Source organism: Orbicella franksi, chromosome 5, assembly GCF_964199315.1.
Source record: "Orbicella franksi chromosome 5, jaOrbFran1.1, whole genome shotgun sequence".
In the NCBI taxonomy this organism is placed as follows: domain Eukaryota; kingdom Metazoa; phylum Cnidaria; class Anthozoa; order Scleractinia; family Merulinidae; genus Orbicella; species Orbicella franksi.
The window spans coordinates 15,249,881-15,270,365 of record NC_138149.1 but is presented as its reverse complement, the minus strand read 5'-3'; the positions used below and the strand labels follow the sequence as shown (position 1 = coordinate 15,270,365).

Below are 20,485 nucleotides of genomic sequence, written 5' to 3'. Positions count from 1 at the left end.
GGCCGAGGAAACAGAATTTCCTCTGGCGACGTAAGTTACCGAAGCAAGCGTTAAAAAACCTGGAAATAGATTAGAAACGCACGCAGAGATTTTGAAACTCTCGTAGCGTTTCGGCTTCGTTCAAGATATTCCTGAGCTAAACAGTCGTGTATTTACACGTTTCCAAACAATACGAAAACACCTGAAAAGGCCCGAAAAGGAGAAAAGCTTTTAAAGGTAAGACTTTCTGTTTGCTTTAATCAATTTATCAACACAAACTACATACGATACATATCACTCAAGCTTTATGGATTACCCGTCCTCTCTGCATTTTGACTGAAAACGCTAGTTATGAATGGTCCAGTGACAATTGTTGTCAGAAGGGAAAATACTACGAACCGCGAATGAATTGAGAGAAATTCGAACTTGATCAACAAAGCACCAATTTCGTTCAGTACTCCGTCACGTAACGAAATAGACAGAAAAAGGTAAGAAATATTTATTGCTTTGCAATCCTAAAACTGACAAGGACTCTGTTTTCTCGATTGAATTGTGGCCCTTGGAATTTATCATGTAAAAAACGTGAGTATTCGACCGCGGCGCTAATTTTAGGTTGTATTTCTCATCAAGTACATCAATTATAAATGACGATAACTCGGCGGGAAGGTTTGTGGAATAAACAACACTAGTCGTATGCTACACTGAGAGCATAACGCTTTCTACATTGAGTGGTTTTAAAGACTGTCTTCGTAAGATTTTACAAGAATGGTGGAAGAAAACATCTTCGGTTCGAGATGCAGGCATAGATACGGAAGTGGACAGAATATTTTATAATGAACTTTTTAAATGAGAAATAAATTAAACGATGGTATCTTTGGTACATATTTTCCAATACGTTCTAGAGGACAGAGGTACTTTGCCACCAACTGAGACTCGAAGAAAGGATTTGCTGAATATAAATTACTTTGAAACGACGGAAAACAGTTTTTACGTTTTCCGAACGAAAGATTCAATAGAAAACAATATTCTTCTCACGATCACCTCGTGCTGTGCTAAGCCAATCAGAATCGAGAAAACGTATGGACAGCTGGTGCTCACGTTTTCCGCGGGAAAATCAGCCTAGCGTAAAATCGTGCGTGACAGGCTTGAAGTTGGAGATTTCGCTTTTTCTTCTCTTTAAGCAAACAGATTACAAGAGTTCATTGAAACCAAGCTATTCTTGTTTAAAGCACGAACGAACTGTATTAACACGGCTAAGAGTGCTTAAGTGGAGTCTGTTTTAAGGAAATCATATAAACTTAATGAGCTTTTGCATATTTTAATAGACGCAAATTTTCTTTTCGACTTTTGTTTCAAATTGACTTGAAAAAATTGATATATGAAGGGAAATGAACGATTTTTTTCTTGCAAATTTGTTGGCGAGAGGGCTCGTAAGTTTGTTTAGTATGTGGGGTTTGTGGCTAGAGTCAGTTTAGACTTATCATTAAACAGGTCGCTTGTTGATGTTTAGGGGCATTTCATTGATGAATGGAAAATATATGGGCGGATGGTTTTTCAAAACCGCAATATTTAAGCGGACACGTGTTTTTCGCACGCATTATGTTCTCACCTACTCGTTCATCCCTATAGGCTGAAATTTTCTTAATTAGTGGGCGTCATTCTCAGTGTAACCTAAATTATGAAGGACAGCCTGCCTTGGAAGAATTTTCAGACTCACTTTAGACCACATGAAAATGGGAAAAAAAATTTAGTTTGTTTTCGAACAAACGACAAACAACCTAAGCGTGTCTGAGTCATTGTGTCGCTTGAAAATGCATTGAAGATCTTGAGATAAATTCTCCCAACAGGCATCTTGTCAAATAGCGCGTATCAACCAATCAACGCGCAGCTAATTTGCATCGATGTAATTAGAATGCTTACCGTACTCCACAACTGGTGTTGTTGGTTGGTTAGTGTGGGAACGGAATAAGGTTGGACAGGATTTTATCGGTAATTTTTCTCCGCTCACACTTTACTGCGTAGCTGAAACGAAAGGAGTGAAATAAATACCTTTTCTTCTTCCTCTATTTAGGTTTTTCGGGACAAAATGGCTTCACAGCCATCCCAGAGACCACGTCGAAATGCTTCTCCTGCATCGAGCTCAAAACTACAACCTATGCGGGCCACTTTACCATTTTCGCTGATAGCTACTCCAAGTCCTACCCGTGGAACTGGTTTAAGGAGGCCAAGTCCATCATCTTCGCCAGTACATGGCAGTGAAAATGGCCTTAAACACCGCAGAAGTTCGCCAGAAACACGTGGGTCTCCCGAACATCGGCGGAGTCCATCTTCTCCATCTTCGTCGAGCTCGAAAGGTTAGCTGACGTGCTTTTCAAATCTTAAGCTCACTGTCATAAACGGCCAATAAACCTTAGAATAGTTGCTGGCTATGACCAAAACAGTTTTATTAAGACAGCTGTTATAAAAATTACATTTATTCTTATCGTTTAACTTCAGTATGGTGGTACACCTTTGAATTTCGCTTTTCATCTATCGGTCATCTTCTCTCTGTTCAGTGTATTGACCTACACTGAAGGCCATTTCCGTTGGTTGAAAACAGTTTGGGTTGAGCTTAACTGACAATTGAAAAAGAAGGAATGTCATTTTCTTCGCAGGTGAAAGAAGCAAACTTATGAAAAGTAATTCGGGCGCAATAAGAAGAACGTCTTCGTTAGACGCCATTTCACCTTACATGTGTGGACAGTGGCCTAAAGGAGATGTTGGCGGGCCGAGTATGTGCCACAAATCAACTCAGGTTAGTTAGGTACCGCTCTATTAATAAAACATTTCCCGAAAATGGCCAAGTTCAGGCTAATTACACGAACGTAGACGTGGGAAGGTCGAAATAAGCTTGAAAGAGTTACGAGCAAGCAAAATAAATTTACTCTCCGATACTCTTATTGAACCACAGCCATGACAACGAGGTTAATTCCCAAGCAACTCTGAAATTTGATGATCTTAGCTATAAATTAAGTTTGTTTTAACCCGTGTGGTGGAGAAGTCCTTACAAAAGATATTTCGGAAATGTTGCAAACAAAACCCTCAGGAAGCGAAATTAAGTCAATACTAATGCTGATTATTTGGTTAGAAAGACTAACCAATTTGATTGAGGGTCAAAGAATCACGCAGGAAAAGTCTCTCCTTCTGACTGGTATTTAAAAGTACAGGATTTTCGGAGCTTTTGTGGTGTAAAATATTAGCAGTGAATTGACTTTTTCATCCTTGACAGTAACATAATTTAACAAGGTAAAGAGCTAGAATGGCCAGGAAGGGTACATTACATAGCTGGGTAGGATGGGGTGTCTCGAGTTCTCTTGATCAGTGCCTTGAGATTTTTAGCTTTTGGCACCGAATCTAAGGCAACTGCTTAAAATTGACAGAAATGTGCTAAACAACACTTCAGCAACTCTGAGAATTTGTTGTTGTCGAGGTTGCCTTTACAGCACTGTAAACAGAACTCTACGCACTGAATTGCTTGTGTCTCATTATGGAACCAAAGTCACGACCTCTTAAGAAGGGAGGGCAGGTAAAACAAACAGTTTTTCAGTTTCCACAAAGGGCTCCACAAAGACTGTCTAGGTGTCTGGGTTATTGCTTCAATACTTTAAACCAAGACTGTTCACAAGACGGTATCTAATCATAGTAGGGACTCATTGTGCTCTATTGCAAATTTAAGAATTTGGTTTTGTTGACGAGGTGCGGTGTCCAAAGTTGAGTAGACCTCATGGAAAATAAGAGTGTTGCAACAAGTTATTTTTTTGTTAGGAACTACAGAGAAAGCAGTTGGAAAACTTCAATCTTAGTCATTTCTAAGCCAAAACTTGGATGGCAATGTGTACATCACCATGTTCTGTCAGAGAATATTCTGTCATGAGGCACCCAATCAGATTTGCCAATTTTACATAGACCTTGACAAGTGTCTTTTAATCACAGATGGAATGTGATCATGTATGTGTTGTTCTGAAAAGGAAAATTATTCTTGATTTTTGGCTTGAAAATGCCCAAAATTAAAGGAATGTTTAGAAACGTTAAAACAAAGAGTGATTTCCATGGTTTTCATTAACCAACAGTCAGTTGAGCTGCATGTTGTTGACTACAGTATTTGGTATTTACTCTTAGATGACTTTCGGTTTTTAGCTAGTAATATCATTCATCAGAAACGTCTTTGTGATCTAGCATGATTTTGATTATTCCCTAATCATTATCATTGGTGATCTGCTCATAGAAATTACCTTGAATGGAATGAGTCGCTATTTTTGATATACTTGTAAAAATTGTAGTCGTTGAACCGCTATCTTCTGTATTATCAAGACTAAAACTGTTAGTGATAGTCAACTTTGTCATGCCTGGTCGACTCCTCACTCACTGAAAACTCAAGCCCATAGTCCAACATATATTGTTAATTGGTATCTTTGGAATTCGAGGTCAGGTCCTGGCATTGAGAATGAGACATAAAGGTGTGACTAGTGTTTGTGTGAATGAACCCATGTCTCTCTTCTCACACACAATTCTTTGACAGTAATTATCAATCGGAGACAATAAAAGGAAGCTGTGGCACTGTACAGAATGTTTTGGGTGAAATATCCGTGAGCGGTGTTGGTAATGTGGTTATTTCACCTGTGTTAGATTGAGGCTAGCTGAGGTTAGGTTTTGGCATTATTTCCATGTTCGGAGGGGTCAAAGTGTGTAAACCTTCAAGGGTGTTAAGTGTCAAGGTCTCAGTAATTTTAAGAAGCACAAGTTTTTATTCTCACCAGTCAACATTAGTTAGCTTGCATATGTGGGATTTTCTTTACAGTAGTAAACCTCATTGACCATGCACAAAAAAGTTGACGTGACAAAAACAATCATTAAAGTTGGAGGGTAACCACAATACAAGGCATAAACAAGCACAGCAGATGTGCCTTAAGATTATCCTTCACTCCTAATTAAAATGTTATGATGGGTAACATGGAAATTTTGCTACCAAGTAGCAATGACAATCTTCCAGTTGGGCTTCTTTTCTGAATGCCTTGATGTTGTGTCGCTGACATTTTGCAGAGAAACTACACAGTGACGTACAAATAAGGGATACCCATTATAACTTGAACATCAGGTCTGCTTCTTTTGTTTTGTCATCAAAATAATTCAGAAAGCTGTGTCCTCTTGATAGGAAAATATGTATTTACAGAAACAATAAACTGCAATAAATATGACCAGCAAAATAGTTAGTTTTTAAAGCGAAATATTGATAATCATTGACAACACAAACTTCAAGCCTGCCTTAAGTTTTATGTGGACAACTTAATGAGTTCATTTGTGAACAAGGATCAGATTTTACTCTGACTTTGGTTGTGTCGTGGCCTTGTTGTGTTCCTTAAGTCAGAGAAAGGAAGCAATTTGTCACTGCAAGTTGCAAGAAATATTCTTTATAATTTGTCTAATGCATTTAACGTAATTGCCCCAGTTATTAAACCAATATGGCAAGCTGGAAGATTTGACAGAAAGATATACATGTTGACTGATTAATAGTTTCCCTATGACAGCTTACTTCAGTTTGCAATTGCATTGAGGAAATAGTTTGAATATATGAGATAATATTTATGGTATATTGTGTTTTATTTAACACTGCTTTATATTTTGGCCTTTCCAAGGGTTTAAATTACAACAATAAAAGAGAATAAATTTGTTCTTTTCACATAGCTATGTATTGAATTCTCCATGGTGTCCTAAGTTGATGTTAAGATATGGAATTTCGTTCACCAATGCTGTAAATTTGATCAGATGTTAGTCAGCTTGTCTTCAGTGTGGGAGAATTGGAAAATGAACCCTAGAGTCTTCAGTAGGATTTGAACTTATATATGACCTCTCACACACTCGTCAGATGCTCTACCACTAAGTTGGGTGGCAAAATATGATTTATTATCCAAAGGGTATTCATGTATATGCATGCACATGTAAAAATAATTTCCAGAATTCTTGTACGAATAATTCAAAGGGAAAAACTCATTATCAAAATGATTAAAAATTTTCAGATGGAGGTTGGAAATATTAATCATACTTTTGTATAACAGTGGTTTGAGATCCAAGAAGGTATATTTAACATGTATAAGGTGTATTTTAAGTACAATCTTGGAAACAAAGTCCTGATCAGTGTCTGTTGTTGCTGTTGACAAATCAAATAGTTATTTAAGACTTTTTGGCTGCACAAGGAGTGCAGATTCAGTAAATGTCTATCTCTTTTATGCTCCTTTTCAACTTATGTACTTTCTTAGTCTAAGAATAACTGATTCTCTCCTCTATCACAGTGTCCCTTCACAATGAAATGTTGGAGAAATTGCATACTGAAAGAACTGCTTTAATTCTGGACTCTAGATTGAGCGGTCAAGGTTCAACCCCCTGGCTGCTTTCACTGTGTCAGGTTCTTGAGCAACACTCTCCCAGTACCTCTCCCCACCCAGGTTTAGAAATAGGTACTGTAAAACTGAATGCTTGGTGTAACCCTGTGATGGACAAGCATCACATCTAGGGGGAGTACAAATACTACTAGTCACCTCATGCAAGGGAAACCAAAGATAAGGACTGACCCAACAAGATACAACGCTTGAACAGGGACTTTATCTTCTAAACTGCAAATGTAGTATGTATTTTGTGTGGACTACAGTACAATGCCTTGGCCCTTGTAATTTTGAGTTTTCATTGTTCTTTATTGTTTATTTTTTACAGACACCAGTTTGGGAAGAAAGTGATGTAGAAGACAATTTAGGACCAAGGAATAAAAGATCAAATTCCCTGGGTAGTGGAGATCAAAAAATAAAAGAGGTATGTACATTTTGTTCTTTTTTGATGGCAGATTCATGACTCTCACTTGTATTAGAGGAGGCAAAATAAATTTACAGAGAAGAAAAATTAGACAGTGAAGTTGTCTTGTCGATAGCGAGTGGAGTATGTCTTTAAATCAGTAAGATGGATTTGTTGTGCTAAATATATGGAAGATAGAAGCTTCAAGATATGAAGGGAACCCATCAATGAATGAAAAGATCCTTCGGGTTGGGGGGAAGAAACCAGGGATGAAAACTTAATTTTGACATACTTGCTATCTGGGCAATCAATCTTGGAAAAAACTGGGCTTAAAATTTTAGGTCATATAATTAGTTTCAAAGGCAACACCCTTCATACATACTGGTAGGAGGATTGTTTTTACTGCTTCTTAATCAGTGCTTGAAATTGAAAAAATATCCAAGTTGTCCTTAAATGCAGGACAACCTAATCCCTGGCTCTGGTTGCCCTTAAAATATTGTATCATTTGTTGCATAATTATAAATGTAAATGATGTGAAGTAAATAACATAAGTGACGCGAAGTGGCATGCAATGGCTTCCTTGAAACATTGTTTGAGCAGGATGTTTGCACTTTCGCATTAGCAATTTAATGCTTAAGAGAAATACAGAAATTCAATGCCTACAGGTTACATATCAAAGACCAGCTGCCAAACATTCAGCAGGGAATGGCAAACAGAATAAAGTCCACTGTTTTTCCAAAGATGCGCCATTTGATTACCCTTAATAATGGCCTAGTTCATAACCCTGAAAAAATAGCTAGCTGATTTCAGCTCCGATTAATTAACAGAATTTTCTTACCTGTAAATATATATTGACAACTTGCGAAGTACTTTGCCTCAGAAAAGAATGATAACCTGTGCACGATAAGATTTCAGGGAGGTCTGGGTTTGAAAACATGGCGGTTTGTGGCTTCCATCAATGAATGAAAACACCAGATTTAGACCTTTTATATACCTTTATTTTATTATTCGGTTGGACTTGTTCTTTTGTTATTCGGTTGGACGTGTCATTTTCCTCGGACAACCAGGCCTTTAATTTTACAGAAAAATGGTTGTCTGGAACATTCTTTAGTTGTCTTGGATGACCGGACGACTGCTAATTTCGAACACTGCTTAATGTGTGTATCCATGCATATTGACTAAACTAATTTTGGCAGTTTGGTGGATCTTTGTTACATTTGAACCTACTGTTATGGCTTAGCTCCCTGACTCTTCTGTACCTTAGTGTAAAGCGGGGGGTGCAGAAGATAATCAAAAGACTTGTTGTGAGAACTTGGAGCATTTTTTCTGCATAGATTCATATCTTCTATTTCAGAGACTTAATTTTAATATATTACCTAACTACATTTCACAGAAATTGAAACAACATTTACAGCGTACTAAACATGGAAGTAAATCAAGTCAAACATATGGTCGCCAATCTCCCCTTCACGGTGACCACACTGCCATTCCAGCCAGCAGGCTTCCACAGTCAATTCCCATCTCAATCCCTATGACATCAAGACCATCAGAAGGGCCACAGAAACGGAGTTTGGAGGGCCTTAACTCGGAAATACAGAAACTTGTGTTAACAGATACTCAGACTGAAAGAGTGAGTTCCCTTTATGTTGTGAGAATTTGGAGAGAAATTTTTATGCTCTATTGATATTATGGAAAACTTTTCTTTTGTGGTTTCACACTTTGAAAATCCAAATACACCAAAATGGTTTAGGTTGAAGTAGAGCCTATAGAATACAATGTAGTTGGAAATTACCATTTTTACACTGCCTCTTTTGGCTGTGTGTGTAAAACTGATCATGTGTTTGGAAACTTTTACAGTCAAATTACTGTTGAACAACAGCCCTATGAGATATACATGTTTGGAAAGGGCTTGAATATATTTCATGTTTCATGCAGCTGATTCAGGGATAATGACGGTTGTTGTTTTGTGCCAGAATCTAAACAGGTCTGTTCTTTAGCAGGTAATGGAGCAAATACCAGATGGCCGTAAAGCTCCTGTGGTAGAGATAATGTCTGGAGTGGGACCTTTTCGCACAGTAGATATTCACACACAGACATCTGCTGACAACCAGGAAGGTCAAGATAGTGGTGGGAGTGGCAACAGCAGCAGTAGAAGTCATTCTGCATCTCCAACATACCCCATAATGCCTGGAGCATCTGATTCACGCCCATCATCAAGGTGTTCATCTGGAGGAGCTGCAGAAGCTGAAGAGAATGTATCTCCTGAGCTTCCAGTTGGTCCTAAATATGCATCCTCACCTAAGCCCAACAATTCGTACCTCTTTGCAAGAGAGCCCCCTGATGGAGCTGAGAAGGTGCCTTTGCACGTTGAAGATGCAGACAGGTAGGTATTGCACAAAAGGCCCATAACTCTGGCTCATTGGTTTTTTTCCTCTGTAGTATGAAGTTACCTGCTGACAATTAGTCATTACTTTTTCTGATTTTGTTGTTCTTCCCTTTCATTCAGGGCCACATCACCCTTGTTTCTTGGGCCAGACAAGACAAAGGTGAAAATCATCAACATCAGTGCAAGGTCAGCTTTCTCGGCCTTCTCTGCCCTTCCCTCATACCCCAAGATGGCAGTCACTTCTCCAGCAACTGCCAACCAGCAGCTGTCACACCTGGAAGCCTCTCAGTAAACATGGAACTGGAGGACAGGGACAAGACAAAAGACCATGAAATCTGACATGGTGTGGTCAAACCATTAATATCTAAAGTACTTAAATAAATACTCTAATTTATTGCCTCATTAGCATTAAGAATGACAACCACGGGTTCTCCTCAGTGATCTTCATGTGTATTTAATTTAAATCCTTTCATCCCCTTGTTTAATTATCTAGCTATGCCTAATTTATGAAAAGCTATTCTAACTATTTTAACTGACAGATTTTGGTCAAGTGCATAGTGTTGGGTGTGGAATTGTTTGGTAACTTGGTTAAAAAAAAAAACGGTTTAAATATTCTACAGCGTGTCTCCTTTTTACTGGATTAAGGTGGCCGTTCTAGGTGTTTCTTTTCCAGTGTTCTGTGTTTTGTTGGTGTGTATAGCAAGAGGAGAAGTTTTGATTGTATCCAGAGTACTTGTTTGTCAAGGTCCAGTATTTTGTGTAATATTAATACAAGGGTCTTCAAAGAAGGAGGAAAGATATAGGTATATTACAGCAATGTCAGTTAAACCTTCTATTACTTAAATGAGAGAAACAAAGTGATACTTTTATTCATTTTGTGAAGAACATGGATTAAAAAAGGTATGACATCTTTGCAAATAGTGAATTTGACCTACACCTGGTCCTTTTTTCAACAAGAACACTCTTTCACTGTTTTTATTTAGAAGAAGACTTAATAGATATCAGTTCTTCATAAGGGTATTGTTAGTTTATTTTGAATACCCTGGCACACTGACAAGCATACAAAATTTTGTTTTAAAAGTTCTTTTCTTTTCGTATGGTAACTTTTTGCATGTTGGATTTCTTTCTCAAAATTTTTCAACAAGTCTCTCTTTAGCCCAAGATTTTGAAGCTTTCTTGAATCCCTTTTTATATAAACCTGACTACCTTTGATGGATCATTGTGTCAGGAGGAGTTGCCTTGCCATTTGAAGATTGTATAGTAACATTATTCAGTTATTGTATTAAGAGAGTGTATCATATTCATAAATATTAAGTGTAACTTAATGAAAACAGACCTTTTGATTATAACACATTAAGTAATTTAGGAGTTTTATATAAAATGGCTATTCAGCATTCATTGACTTAATTCTTAATGTATACTACAGTTCTTGATGTAAATATTTTATGGATTAAGATGACTATATGATACTTGTATATTTTTACACTTAAAGAGACTCAAATCTGTTGTAGATTTTTTGAACTGCGAAGACTGTTCAAGAGTTTGTGTACTGAGACTGACTGGTGTGAGACTTGACCGTATCACTCTTAACTTTGATCTACTGGCTAGACCAGGGTTATCTGCAAACCACATAACTTTTGCCATCAAACTAGAGATAAACTTTATTGCTGGTGAACGTTCTCTTATTTATCATGTGCAATTGCAGTTTTTTGTGGGGAGATGTGTTTTAGTTGTTTTTCTTCAGCGTTTTGAAAGTATTCCCCAGGTGATGGGTGATTTTTCAATATCTTAAGAAACTGGCAATAATTATATATCCATGTCGTAAACTAACTTAGATGCTCTCGACGTTTTAGGAAGAGCATTTCCTTGGACATATATTTTGCTAAACACTTATAATTAATTGCATTCTTATTACCACATACTCGGTACTAATAAATATTGAAACAGAAACTGCATAGTATCCGGTTTTTTTTTTGTTCCATAGTCTTTCACCCTCAAGCTTGATAGACTCTCACTACTAGCTCATTTTGAAAATGAGTGATGGCTTGGGTAGTTGGTCATTGGGTGAGCAAATATGAGAAGAGGGAACACAAAGAGGTGTGAGGAATTTGGTAATTTAAAGTCAAGGGAAGACTAAAAACCAGGTTCCAGATGTTTGAAGGCTGGATAACTCTATCCACCAGGTAAATTGCTATCCACCTTGCTGTCTGCTGGATAGTGATTTCTTGGGTGGATAGCATTGTCCACCCTTCTAACAATCAAGGCCAGAAGCCTGAAATTGTCATGAAGTGGAATCTACAAGTTCTCTTGAGAAATAAATGCCCCCTGATGGTTATCTTATTCATTGTTCTTTTTTTCTAGTTCTGGAACTGTTATGTTATCCTTTCTCAGATCATGTAATTGCATGTAAATCTGAAATCAACATTGCATTCAGCATTCTCTCAGAATTTTGTTGGTAATATTTAAAATTGCTTACTGCGTGTCCCGTTACCATAAGCACTTGCATGGATGCAATGGGGGTAAACCTTGACTCCTTCTCCAGGTGATCCTCAATCTGCCTTGCATCCCTCCTTATTGCTATCCACTTCTTGTAAAGCTTGGCCTAAGTTTCAGCCATCTCCTCATGTCCCATACTCCTGCTTGGAGTAAGCAAACAGAGAGGGCTGACATTCAGGGTTGTAGACTTAGTCCAAGCTCATGATAGTTCAATATTCAGCTTTTTCTGTCAATTATAAATTTTGTGACTGACACCATGTTAGTCTCCTTTCTGAAGCCTTTTAGTTGGGTCATCATGCAGTGCTTCTCCCGGTAAGCATTGGAGAAACCAAAAATAGTGGCTATTTAACAATTAGACCCGTAACCTGCAAGGGCTACGGGTTAATAGCCCACGAGGCGAAGCCGAATGGGCTATTGACCCGTGGCCCTTGAGGGCGAAGGGTCTAATTGTTTTAGTATCACCCAACTAGTTGGACAGAAAAGGCAATAATAAAGTCAGCAAATGCAAGTTGAAGAAATATTTATTTGGGAATAAAACAAAAGAAAGTGTCATACTCGATTGCGCCAATTTTGCTACCTGAGGACTATTACTAATAGTCCTCTAATAGCGTAGCCAATTAAAATGCAGGATTTGCATGAGTCCACTAGTTGGGTGATACTAATATGGAGATAGAATCCAGAGGGCATTGCTTATTTCCCTGTCATTTACCCTCAAGAAACCCAAGGGCAGTTTCTGGCAGTGAGCAAAAATTAAAACCACGAGAAAAATTGCTGAAGAAATAGTATTGTTTCAACTGTTGCCTCCTCCACTAACTGCCCCTGGGTCTCTGAGAATGCCTATCAATCAACAACTTGAAACTTGCTAAACAGTAGATTACACCGTTATTCTGTTCAACACTATTTGATATACCCTGCTGATAACATTACATGATGCAACATTTGTTGACCAACAGGTGTATAAATACCTGCACTATTACATTGATTTTCAACATCTACAATTTAAACCACGTATTTTAGACTTTGGATCAAGATGACTCCTAGTCCATAACTTTCTTTATTCTCAGGTCCTTTGTCTGACAGTAGTCTCCCATGGCTATGTCCCAACATTAGTTAAACTTTATTCTGATCAGGTCAGCTCTATAATTTTCACCAATTAGACAGCAGGTGATTTGTGCTCATCGTTACTTGTGTATTGATGTCCTTTAAACACGGAATGATGTACACAAATATTCATGTCACTTGATTAATTAATTTAACATGTTTTAGTACATATTCATCACAAAATGTTTTTAGTGCTCAACATTAAGTATATGAAAGGTTCAAAATTATAAATAATTATTGACGAATGCAATTTCATTTTTATTTATTATTTCTTGGATAGATCTAAATTATTCACAGCTTTACACTATATAAATTTACGATATGATGAGAATGATATGATAATATATGTATATCATAATGTAAGAAATAACAAGTCCATACATGAGAGTGGCAAAGGGTTTTTGCGTGACACATGATTGCCCCAAAATTAGTAGCGTGATTGAGACCAAAATAGCTGCGTGACACAGGACAGGACATAATAATGTGATGCGTGATTTGCTATTTTGCAAGCACGTGACGCATGATTTACCAATTAGATTTCCGTGATAAGTGAACGTTCTTTGAACTAGAAGGATACCATTCATTCAAAGTAAATAGTAAATAGAGTCTTAAAGAAGATCAATAAATTGTGGCAGACGTGACACCATTTTCTGGTCTTTTTCGTCCTTTTCTTGACCTCTGGTGTTTTTTATCTTTGTGGATGTTCATGGTAGTGTAGGTCCAAACAATTGTGATAACAACAACAACAACAACAACAACAACAATCTTTATGACACAATAGTCACAACAGGAATATGTCAATTGAAAACAGCTAAACTTTGCACAAGGACTATGAGCTTCAGCGCTATTTTTGTCCATTTTGTACACGGATCATTTTTGGCAGTGCATCAGACCATATCTGAATCTGGGTATTGTATGAAAGGTCTAAAAGAATGTCCCAAATGACTGAAATGATAAGAGATGATAGAGTTTGGTATCATTTCATGCTGCTTGAGGAGACAGTTGTGCAAGCAACGAGAGACTACACAAGGAATAAGTTTGTGTACCACTATTATAAAGGCCATGTTACATTGTAACATGGCTTAAAATTGTGAAGCGCTTTAGAATATTTTATAATTTTAGCGCTACATAAATCTATTATTATTATTATTATTATTATTATTATGATGTCATTTACAGACATAGAAATGTTGCTGTACAGAAGGAATTTCCACAGGTAAAGCTTTGACACAAAGTTATAGGGGAAGGGAAAAAACAGGCAGGCAGAGATAGCTGACAATGGTCTGGAGAGGGAAAATCTCACCCTGCTAGGCTCGCCCTATTTTATTTTTTATTTTTTGCACTCATCAGGAGTCTGTTCACAGATGATGCCAACACTCTCAGGTTATCCAGGAGGCTCCTGGATACAGAATGAATTTCCCGTTCTCCTGTACGGGTCATCACTTTTATTTTGGCCAATAAATTATTGTTATTTTTAGTTGAAAGTGTTTGGAATATTTGCCAATGCATTTCATTGGCTGAATTGGCAGAGTTCTCCTTTTGACAACACTTTTAGGGCTGAGAAGGTAAAATTGGTGATGTACTTACTTCTTTTTAGGAGATGCGTGATTAGTGAAAAAAATTATGCGTGATGCGTGATTTAATAGAAAAATTCAGTGTGATGCGTGATTGGTACCCCCCTTTGCCACCCTCATACATTTTCCACAATTTAAAAATCAACAGTTGAACTCTGTTTTACAGAGAACTGCTTATCACTAGATACCTCTTCACTGCAGATAGCAGTTTTGATCCTTAGCTATTACTGGCCATCTTGTTGATGTAGGGACTTTCTAATGTCTCTACAGTGATTGTAACTACATCTATCACTCAGAAGAGGCAAGTTAGCATAAAGTACAATACGATGGCAGTTTTGAACTGAAAGTGGAATTGGTTCAAAGATGGCTTCGAAATGCTGTTTCCTTAAACTTATTGTTATCATTAATAACTGTAAATCAGATGAGATTCTGTAAGTTAGCTGTATAATCCAGTAAGTGATCATAGTTCCACTCGTCATACCACCGACAGCTACCCTGCTTGTACTCGTCACAAGACACTCTGGGCTGATAAGCTCCACGCTTAGGTAACATTGGCTGCTGGGGACGTTTTCCAAGAGCTGGGAAATTATGATAATAGTACCTGTTTTAAAAGAGGATACATCCATTACAACACACACTTGCAAGAAAAGACAGCTGCAATCGGTCAGTGTAAAAAGCAAACTGAAGATTGAGGGTAAAAATGCAGACTGCAGACTATCATGTTATTTTCATTATTGAGTGCTCACTGTAAACAGGGTTATTCAGGCTGATCAGAGTAAAAGTCTGAACTCCAGTTAGCCTGAATAGCACTATGGTTAGACTGAATAATGTTCCACGGAGTTAGCCTGTTTATGGTTAGTTCTCAGTGATGGAAATGGTAACACAATTCAGTTAAAAAGTCTGCAGTCTGCAGTCCACAGTCTTCATTTTACACTGATCAGAGCTGAAATTCTCTCTTAACTCAACACCTTTGTGGAAGGGAACTGTTTTGTTTGAAAAAGGTGTATTTCTCATTAAAGGGAGGGTTTCACAGCTTAGCCCAAATGCAAGCTTCAATGCTAATAATTCAATTTCATTGTTTATCAAACAATTGGAAAGGTCCTGATCACTCACAATTTGCCTTTGAAAATTTCTCGGTCAGTTGCGAAAATGTGACAGTATACCACTAGGTGAGATTTCTCAATATTTAATATTCCTTTTGTACATTCTGACTCCATACATTAAGTATATTTTGGTTTTTGTATCAACCACATAATTATATCTCTATAATTCTGGGAAAGAAGTACGGTAGCCTTTTTGTAGCAATACATTTACACCAAATCTAGCAGAATTACTGACGTCCAAAATTCAGAGAAGATGTCACTGCATTTACAGAAGAAATGTTGAATTCAGTATTGAACATCAAATTTATTATTAGGCCCAATGGTTTTACTCTAGACTGGATGTACACAGAATTTATCTACTTGCATCTGATTGATATATAAACAATGTTTTGTTAACAAAATGATGGCTGCTTCTTTGTGTTAACTATTGAAATGTTTTGCACGACGAGTAGATTTATACTTTTAAAACAATTAGATTATTTGCTCTAGATTTCTATGCTTGATAGTTGACTTGGGCAGTGTGCTCACCAGCTATCATGTGATGGAAATCTTGGGCTCATAATCTAATTGTTAATTAGTGCACTACATTGATTTAAAACAATGCAAAACTCACCATCTTTGTATGATAAACTTATGTCCTTTGACGACCTTTGCAGCATTGTGAAGAGATGTGGGATCACATTCTCCACGAGAGTTCATACTGTTCCAAATGAGGGCAAGTCCTTTACGAGGCTTCACGCTGATTCCCAATTGAGGGAACTTCGTTTCTCCTCCTTCCTCAACATCTCTTAAGTACACCAGTATAGTGGCAAATCGATCCCGCTTGTCATTGTACTCAACAACACAGTCTGTGTGATTCTTGTAGCCTACAACAGTTTGTTGGTAAATCAAATACTTTAAATTCATATCAGTCTGTACAATTTGAACTTTTTTTGTACACAGAACCACAATCCCTTCACTTCAGTTCTTAACTTACCAACATTTTGTGGATATGATGTGATTTGGAACTTCCCCCCGTTTTCGAGTCTGAGTCCTGTTGCCTTCCGTATTCTTTCAGCAAACACTGTAGAAAATTTGCTCTCTCCTGGATAAAATGCCGTGCTATAACTCCATTTGAAATGTCCCTGCAGTTTAGCAGAAAATGTCTCATTGATACAGGTTGTACCATCGGTGAAATCATTCAATGACACTTTCATTTTAAGCTTTGCATCTTTCAAGTATTCTCGGAAAGATTTGATGCTGTCAAAGCAGATGATTGGGACTTGCTTGTTCAGCTCGGACACATGACGGCTGTGAACCATAACAAGACTGTCACATTCAGTATCGCTAAGGAAATGCTCTATTACATATGCACGGACAGTACTTTTGGAGTTGTCATGATAAAGTGGTTGGATTTTCATTTTTTGATCAGTTTCTTGGAGATTTTTCATCTGCAACTTGCTTTGAATTGATAACTTGAAATCTTTGAAAAACTCAGGAATCTTTTGTGCTCCTATAAGAAATAGAAAGTAACAGAAATTGGAATTAGATAGAATAGGAATCTACAACCATTTTAAATCTTGCGATGATTCTAGACTAATTTTTTGTGCTATTTTTTCTGTAATAAAGCTTCAAAGATGAACTGCACATTCCTATAAATAATGTACAGTGCTTTTACTATTTTATGTTCTGTTCAACATTATTTCTCAATTTATCAAGAGTTTGGTCATTGCTTTTTTACATTACAAAGTGCACTTTGTCCTGAGTACTCTTGATATCCATGTTCACTTTATAATATAATTTTGAAAACTGAAGATGATGCAAGCAGGTGAAAAGGATCATTTTAGGAGAATGTATGTCGCAATCCATGTATTTGCACTGGTCAGTAAAAGGTAAAAGGTAAAGTCTGCATACGAGCCAAGTGGCCCATCAGGCCGGAGCTTATCCCGGTTTCTGTAGCATGAAGCGACTAGGAGTATTTCTACTCCCCCCTGGATGGGATGCTAGTCCATCGCAGGGTTACCCCCAGCATTAAGTTCGCCGGTACCCATTTATACACCTGGGTGGAGAGAGGCACTGTGAGAGTAAAGTGTCTTGCCCAAGAACACAACACAATGTCCCCGGCCAGGGCTCGAACCCGGAACGCTCGATCCGGAGACGAGTGCACTAACCATGAGGCCACTGCGCCACCCGGTGGTAAAAGGAGCATACCTAAATGTTCAATCACAGCAAACCCTTGAATAGGGCACAGTATAACAGGCTGTACATGTGCACAATTTGCTTTTCCATATCCGCTTAAAAATTTCTTATGGGAGGGAGTATTAAACTGTACTGTCTTGTGTTATTTTCAAGCTAAGAGAAAGTAGATTACTCTAAACTAAATTATTTTGAGGTCAGTTTGTGTTGAATAATCTATAACTGTCATATAACTCATGCCGTGTTTCCAGCCTCATCGGGCTGCAGCGTGATCAAGACAACTTCAATATTCTCAAGTGTTCTTGTGTAAATATTTTTTTCTCTAGCATACATGTATCTCGACAAATTTTTAAGTTTAATACTGCTACTAACAGCTATGTTAATGCAGATTCTGTAGTACATAAAAAATTAAAGTCAAGATGTGATAAATAGGTTACAAATCTTGCCATATTACACTCTAGTTACTGTTGATTGGAACATAATCCACACATCTTTCAGATTCACAGTACTACGACTGTAACTGTCTCATAAAATAATTTTTTCTCTAAAAAATCTCCACAGATTTATAAGTGTGCTACTCCATATCAAAGCTAACTGAATGCAGATTCCGGAGTACATAATGATTTAAAGGCCAAGATGTGCTAAATAGCCTAAAAATCATGTCATATCTCACTCTTAGACTAGTTACTGTCGAATTACAATACATTCCATATATCTTCCAACTTCAAGATGCTTGCTGTGAAATGTAAAGTACATTTTTCCACTTTTACAATTCTCCACAGATCTCTAAATTTTACACTGAATGCAGATTCCGTAGTACGTAACAACTTTGAGGCCTGTCAACACAATAATTTCAGACTACAGTTGAACCTCTCCACAACGACCACCTTGGGGAGAAAGGAAAGTGGCTGTTGTAGAGAGGTGGCTGTTATGGGGAGAGAGGGGTGTAATATGACACCTGTTTTTATGTGGGGTTCAACATTTTTATCTTTTAAAAATGCTTAGTGTATCACGTAAATATGTAACACAATTAAAATATATTGATAAAACAGAAACCAAAGAGAAACCACCAATGTACGTTATGGATCAAGCTGCGTAACCTTTCCCAATAAAAAATGGGGTTTCGTAAACATTGTTTGTCAGTTGTTAATTAACTGACTGTTGTTGAGAGGTTATCTTGGCAGTTTGGAGGTGCTTTAGTGACCATTGCTGTTGTGGAGAGGTGGCCGTTGTAGAGAAGTTAAAATAAGGGTGAAAGTATTGACTATCGGCCAGGACAAAAAGTGGTTGTAGAGAAGTGGTAGTCGTGGAGAGGTGGCCGTTAGTGGAGGTTCTACTGTTTTCAAATTTCCAAAATTTAACTTTTGAAATGGAATCTGAAATTCTAATGTCCAAAATATTTTGCTAGTAATGTATCTGAGCCACAGAATTCTATGTTCATTGGTTAACAGCTAAGTGAGTATAGATTTCTAAGACAATAATATTATTGTCTTAGGAATCTACAGGGGATCAAGCTCAACTGACCAAGACTCAGTGTTTACTGCCTGCAAGGGTTGACAAGCAGCCACTAAACTGGCTTAAAACAACTATGCTCTCTCTGTGTGTTTACAGCAAGGGGCTATCCATTGCAGTTCCCCTTGTTCACACACTATGTCTGGCTCCACCAGTCAACACCATTTTGAATTTGTCGAAAAAATTCAACCTGAACTTTTCAAGTTTCGACCAACCAACGTGCACATGGGCAATTCATAACATTGTCCCTTCAAAAGGGGTAAGATGTCGAACCTGAAAAAACCAAAATCTAGGAGACTACCAATATTTTTAACTTCTTGACCCTACAAAAAAGATGTGCAAGGTAGATTTGTGCCAATTCAACAACAAAAGTGTATCTAATATCAACAACTTTTCCCCACCAGGAAATCTGGAAATTAGACTCATTAATTTGCTGCTGCAGTCAATTAGCATCTTTATGTATACTGACCAGTCCTCGTAACTTTAATAATACATCGTATTATAATATCACTAATTTACCATTCCTTTTTATGCTTACGTGGCATAGAAACCACATCACATATTAAATTAAAGACACAGCTGATGTTTTACCTGCATCCTTCTCTTTTCGCCCATCACTAGCTCTGTCAGCTTTCGGCTCTTTAACTTGTTTACTTTGATCAAAGTTCTTTCCTTCAGAAACTTTTTCTTTGGAAGTAAACTGGAAAGCGGGAATGAAAAACACAACGACCGCTCCAATGAGGAAACAAAAAATAACGAGCCAAATCATCCATCGACGAGATGTCTCTTCCTGGTGTTTATGATGTCTTTTCGGGAGTTTTGCAGGTTGTCTGACTGTCGATGTTTTCACATCTTCTGATCGGCCTTTTTTGCCTGATTTCCTGCTCACAGCCTTCGTCATATTCAAAACGGTGTTCAGATTGAGCCTTTGAGCTACAATTAACCCACTCGAATGTACCAACTGGGGAACAATACAACTAATTAACCATTTGAAGGAAAAAACCCCGCCATCTGCAAAGCTGTGTGTATTTTCAAACTGGACCCCAGGTCGTTTTCGTTTTCCGTCAGTTTTGTCACGCTATTATTAAATGTCACGCAACTGCGCCAAGTTACCACTTACCAGTGGTCTGAGACTCTCAGTGCTCGAGCTGGGCAAAAGACCAAGGACTCTAATCTGGCTTCAAGAATGTATAAGAAAACAAAACTATTAAATAAAACAACGTAAAGAAACAAAATCAAACAAAAAGAAAACAGAAAAACAACACAAAAAAAGTAGAAAAAGAACAAAGAAAGTGAACAAGTGCTAGGAAGTCTCAAATAGAATGAAGAGCTAAAAATAT

The 20,485-nt window shown here is 37.5% G+C and overlaps 3 protein-coding genes across 4 annotated transcripts in view; 2 read left to right on the top strand and 1 right to left on the bottom strand.

Moving 5' to 3' along the window:
- The window catches only part of LOC145488469 (cobalamin trafficking protein CblD-like), a 48,180-nt gene that overhangs the window by 18,871 nt on the left and 8,824 nt on the right, over window positions 1-20,485 (top strand). The window lies entirely within an intron of this gene.
- Window positions 1,924-10,527, top strand: LOC145488466 (protein FAM117B-like). 2 transcript variants are annotated; one of them, XM_081467342.1, is made up of 7 exons: window positions 1,924-1,968; window positions 2,051-2,333; window positions 2,634-2,773; window positions 6,724-6,819; window positions 8,192-8,428; window positions 8,799-9,181; window positions 9,305-10,527. In XM_081467342.1, exons 2-7 carry the CDS (start codon window positions 2,066-2,068, stop codon window positions 9,474-9,476), a joined length of 1,296 nt encoding a protein of 431 aa, XP_081323468.1. In that variant the 5' UTR covers window positions 1,924-1,968; window positions 2,051-2,065; the 3' UTR covers window positions 9,477-10,527. The 2 variants fall into 2 exon arrangements, with proteins under 2 accessions (XP_081323468.1, XP_081323467.1); XM_081467341.1 differs by having other exon boundaries at window positions 8,796-9,181; window positions 9,305-10,526.
- LOC145488467 (prolyl 4-hydroxylase subunit alpha-1-like) lies at window positions 10,660-20,350 on the bottom strand. The gene is made up of 4 exons (XM_081467344.1): window positions 19,737-20,350; window positions 16,435-16,950; window positions 16,072-16,324; window positions 10,660-14,956 (listed from the first exon to the last, which is right to left on the bottom strand). Exons 1-4 carry the CDS (start codon window positions 20,044-20,046, stop codon window positions 14,773-14,775), a joined length of 1,263 nt encoding a protein of 420 aa, XP_081323470.1. The 5' UTR covers window positions 20,047-20,350; the 3' UTR covers window positions 10,660-14,772.

What these genes read in the sequence shown, in the direction of transcription:
- LOC145488467 (XM_081467344.1), bottom strand. Translation starts at nt 20,046, where the DNA reads ATGACGAAGGCTGTGAGCAGGAAATCAGGCAAAAAAGGCCGATCAGAA. An exon ending in GCGAAAAGAGAAGGATGCAG is followed by an intron (nt 16,951 to 19,736) that starts GTAAAACATCAG and finishes TATTTCTTATAG; the next exon opens with GAGCACAAAAGATTCCTGAG. An exon ending in AAGTTTATCATACAAAGATG is followed by an intron (nt 14,957 to 16,071) that starts GTGAGTTTTGCA and finishes CTTTTAAAACAG; the next exon opens with GTACTATTATCATAATTTCC.
- LOC145488466 (XM_081467341.1), top strand. Translation starts at nt 2,066, where the DNA reads ATGGCTTCACAGCCATCCCAGAGACCACGTCGAAATGCTTCTCCTGCA. An exon ending in GAGATCAAAAAATAAAAGAG is followed by an intron (nt 6,820 to 8,191) that starts GTATGTACATTT and finishes TACATTTCACAG; the next exon opens with AAATTGAAACAACATTTACA. An exon ending in CAGATACTCAGACTGAAAGA is followed by an intron (nt 8,429 to 8,795) that starts GTGAGTTCCCTT and finishes TCTGTTCTTTAG; the next exon opens with CAGGTAATGGAGCAAATACC.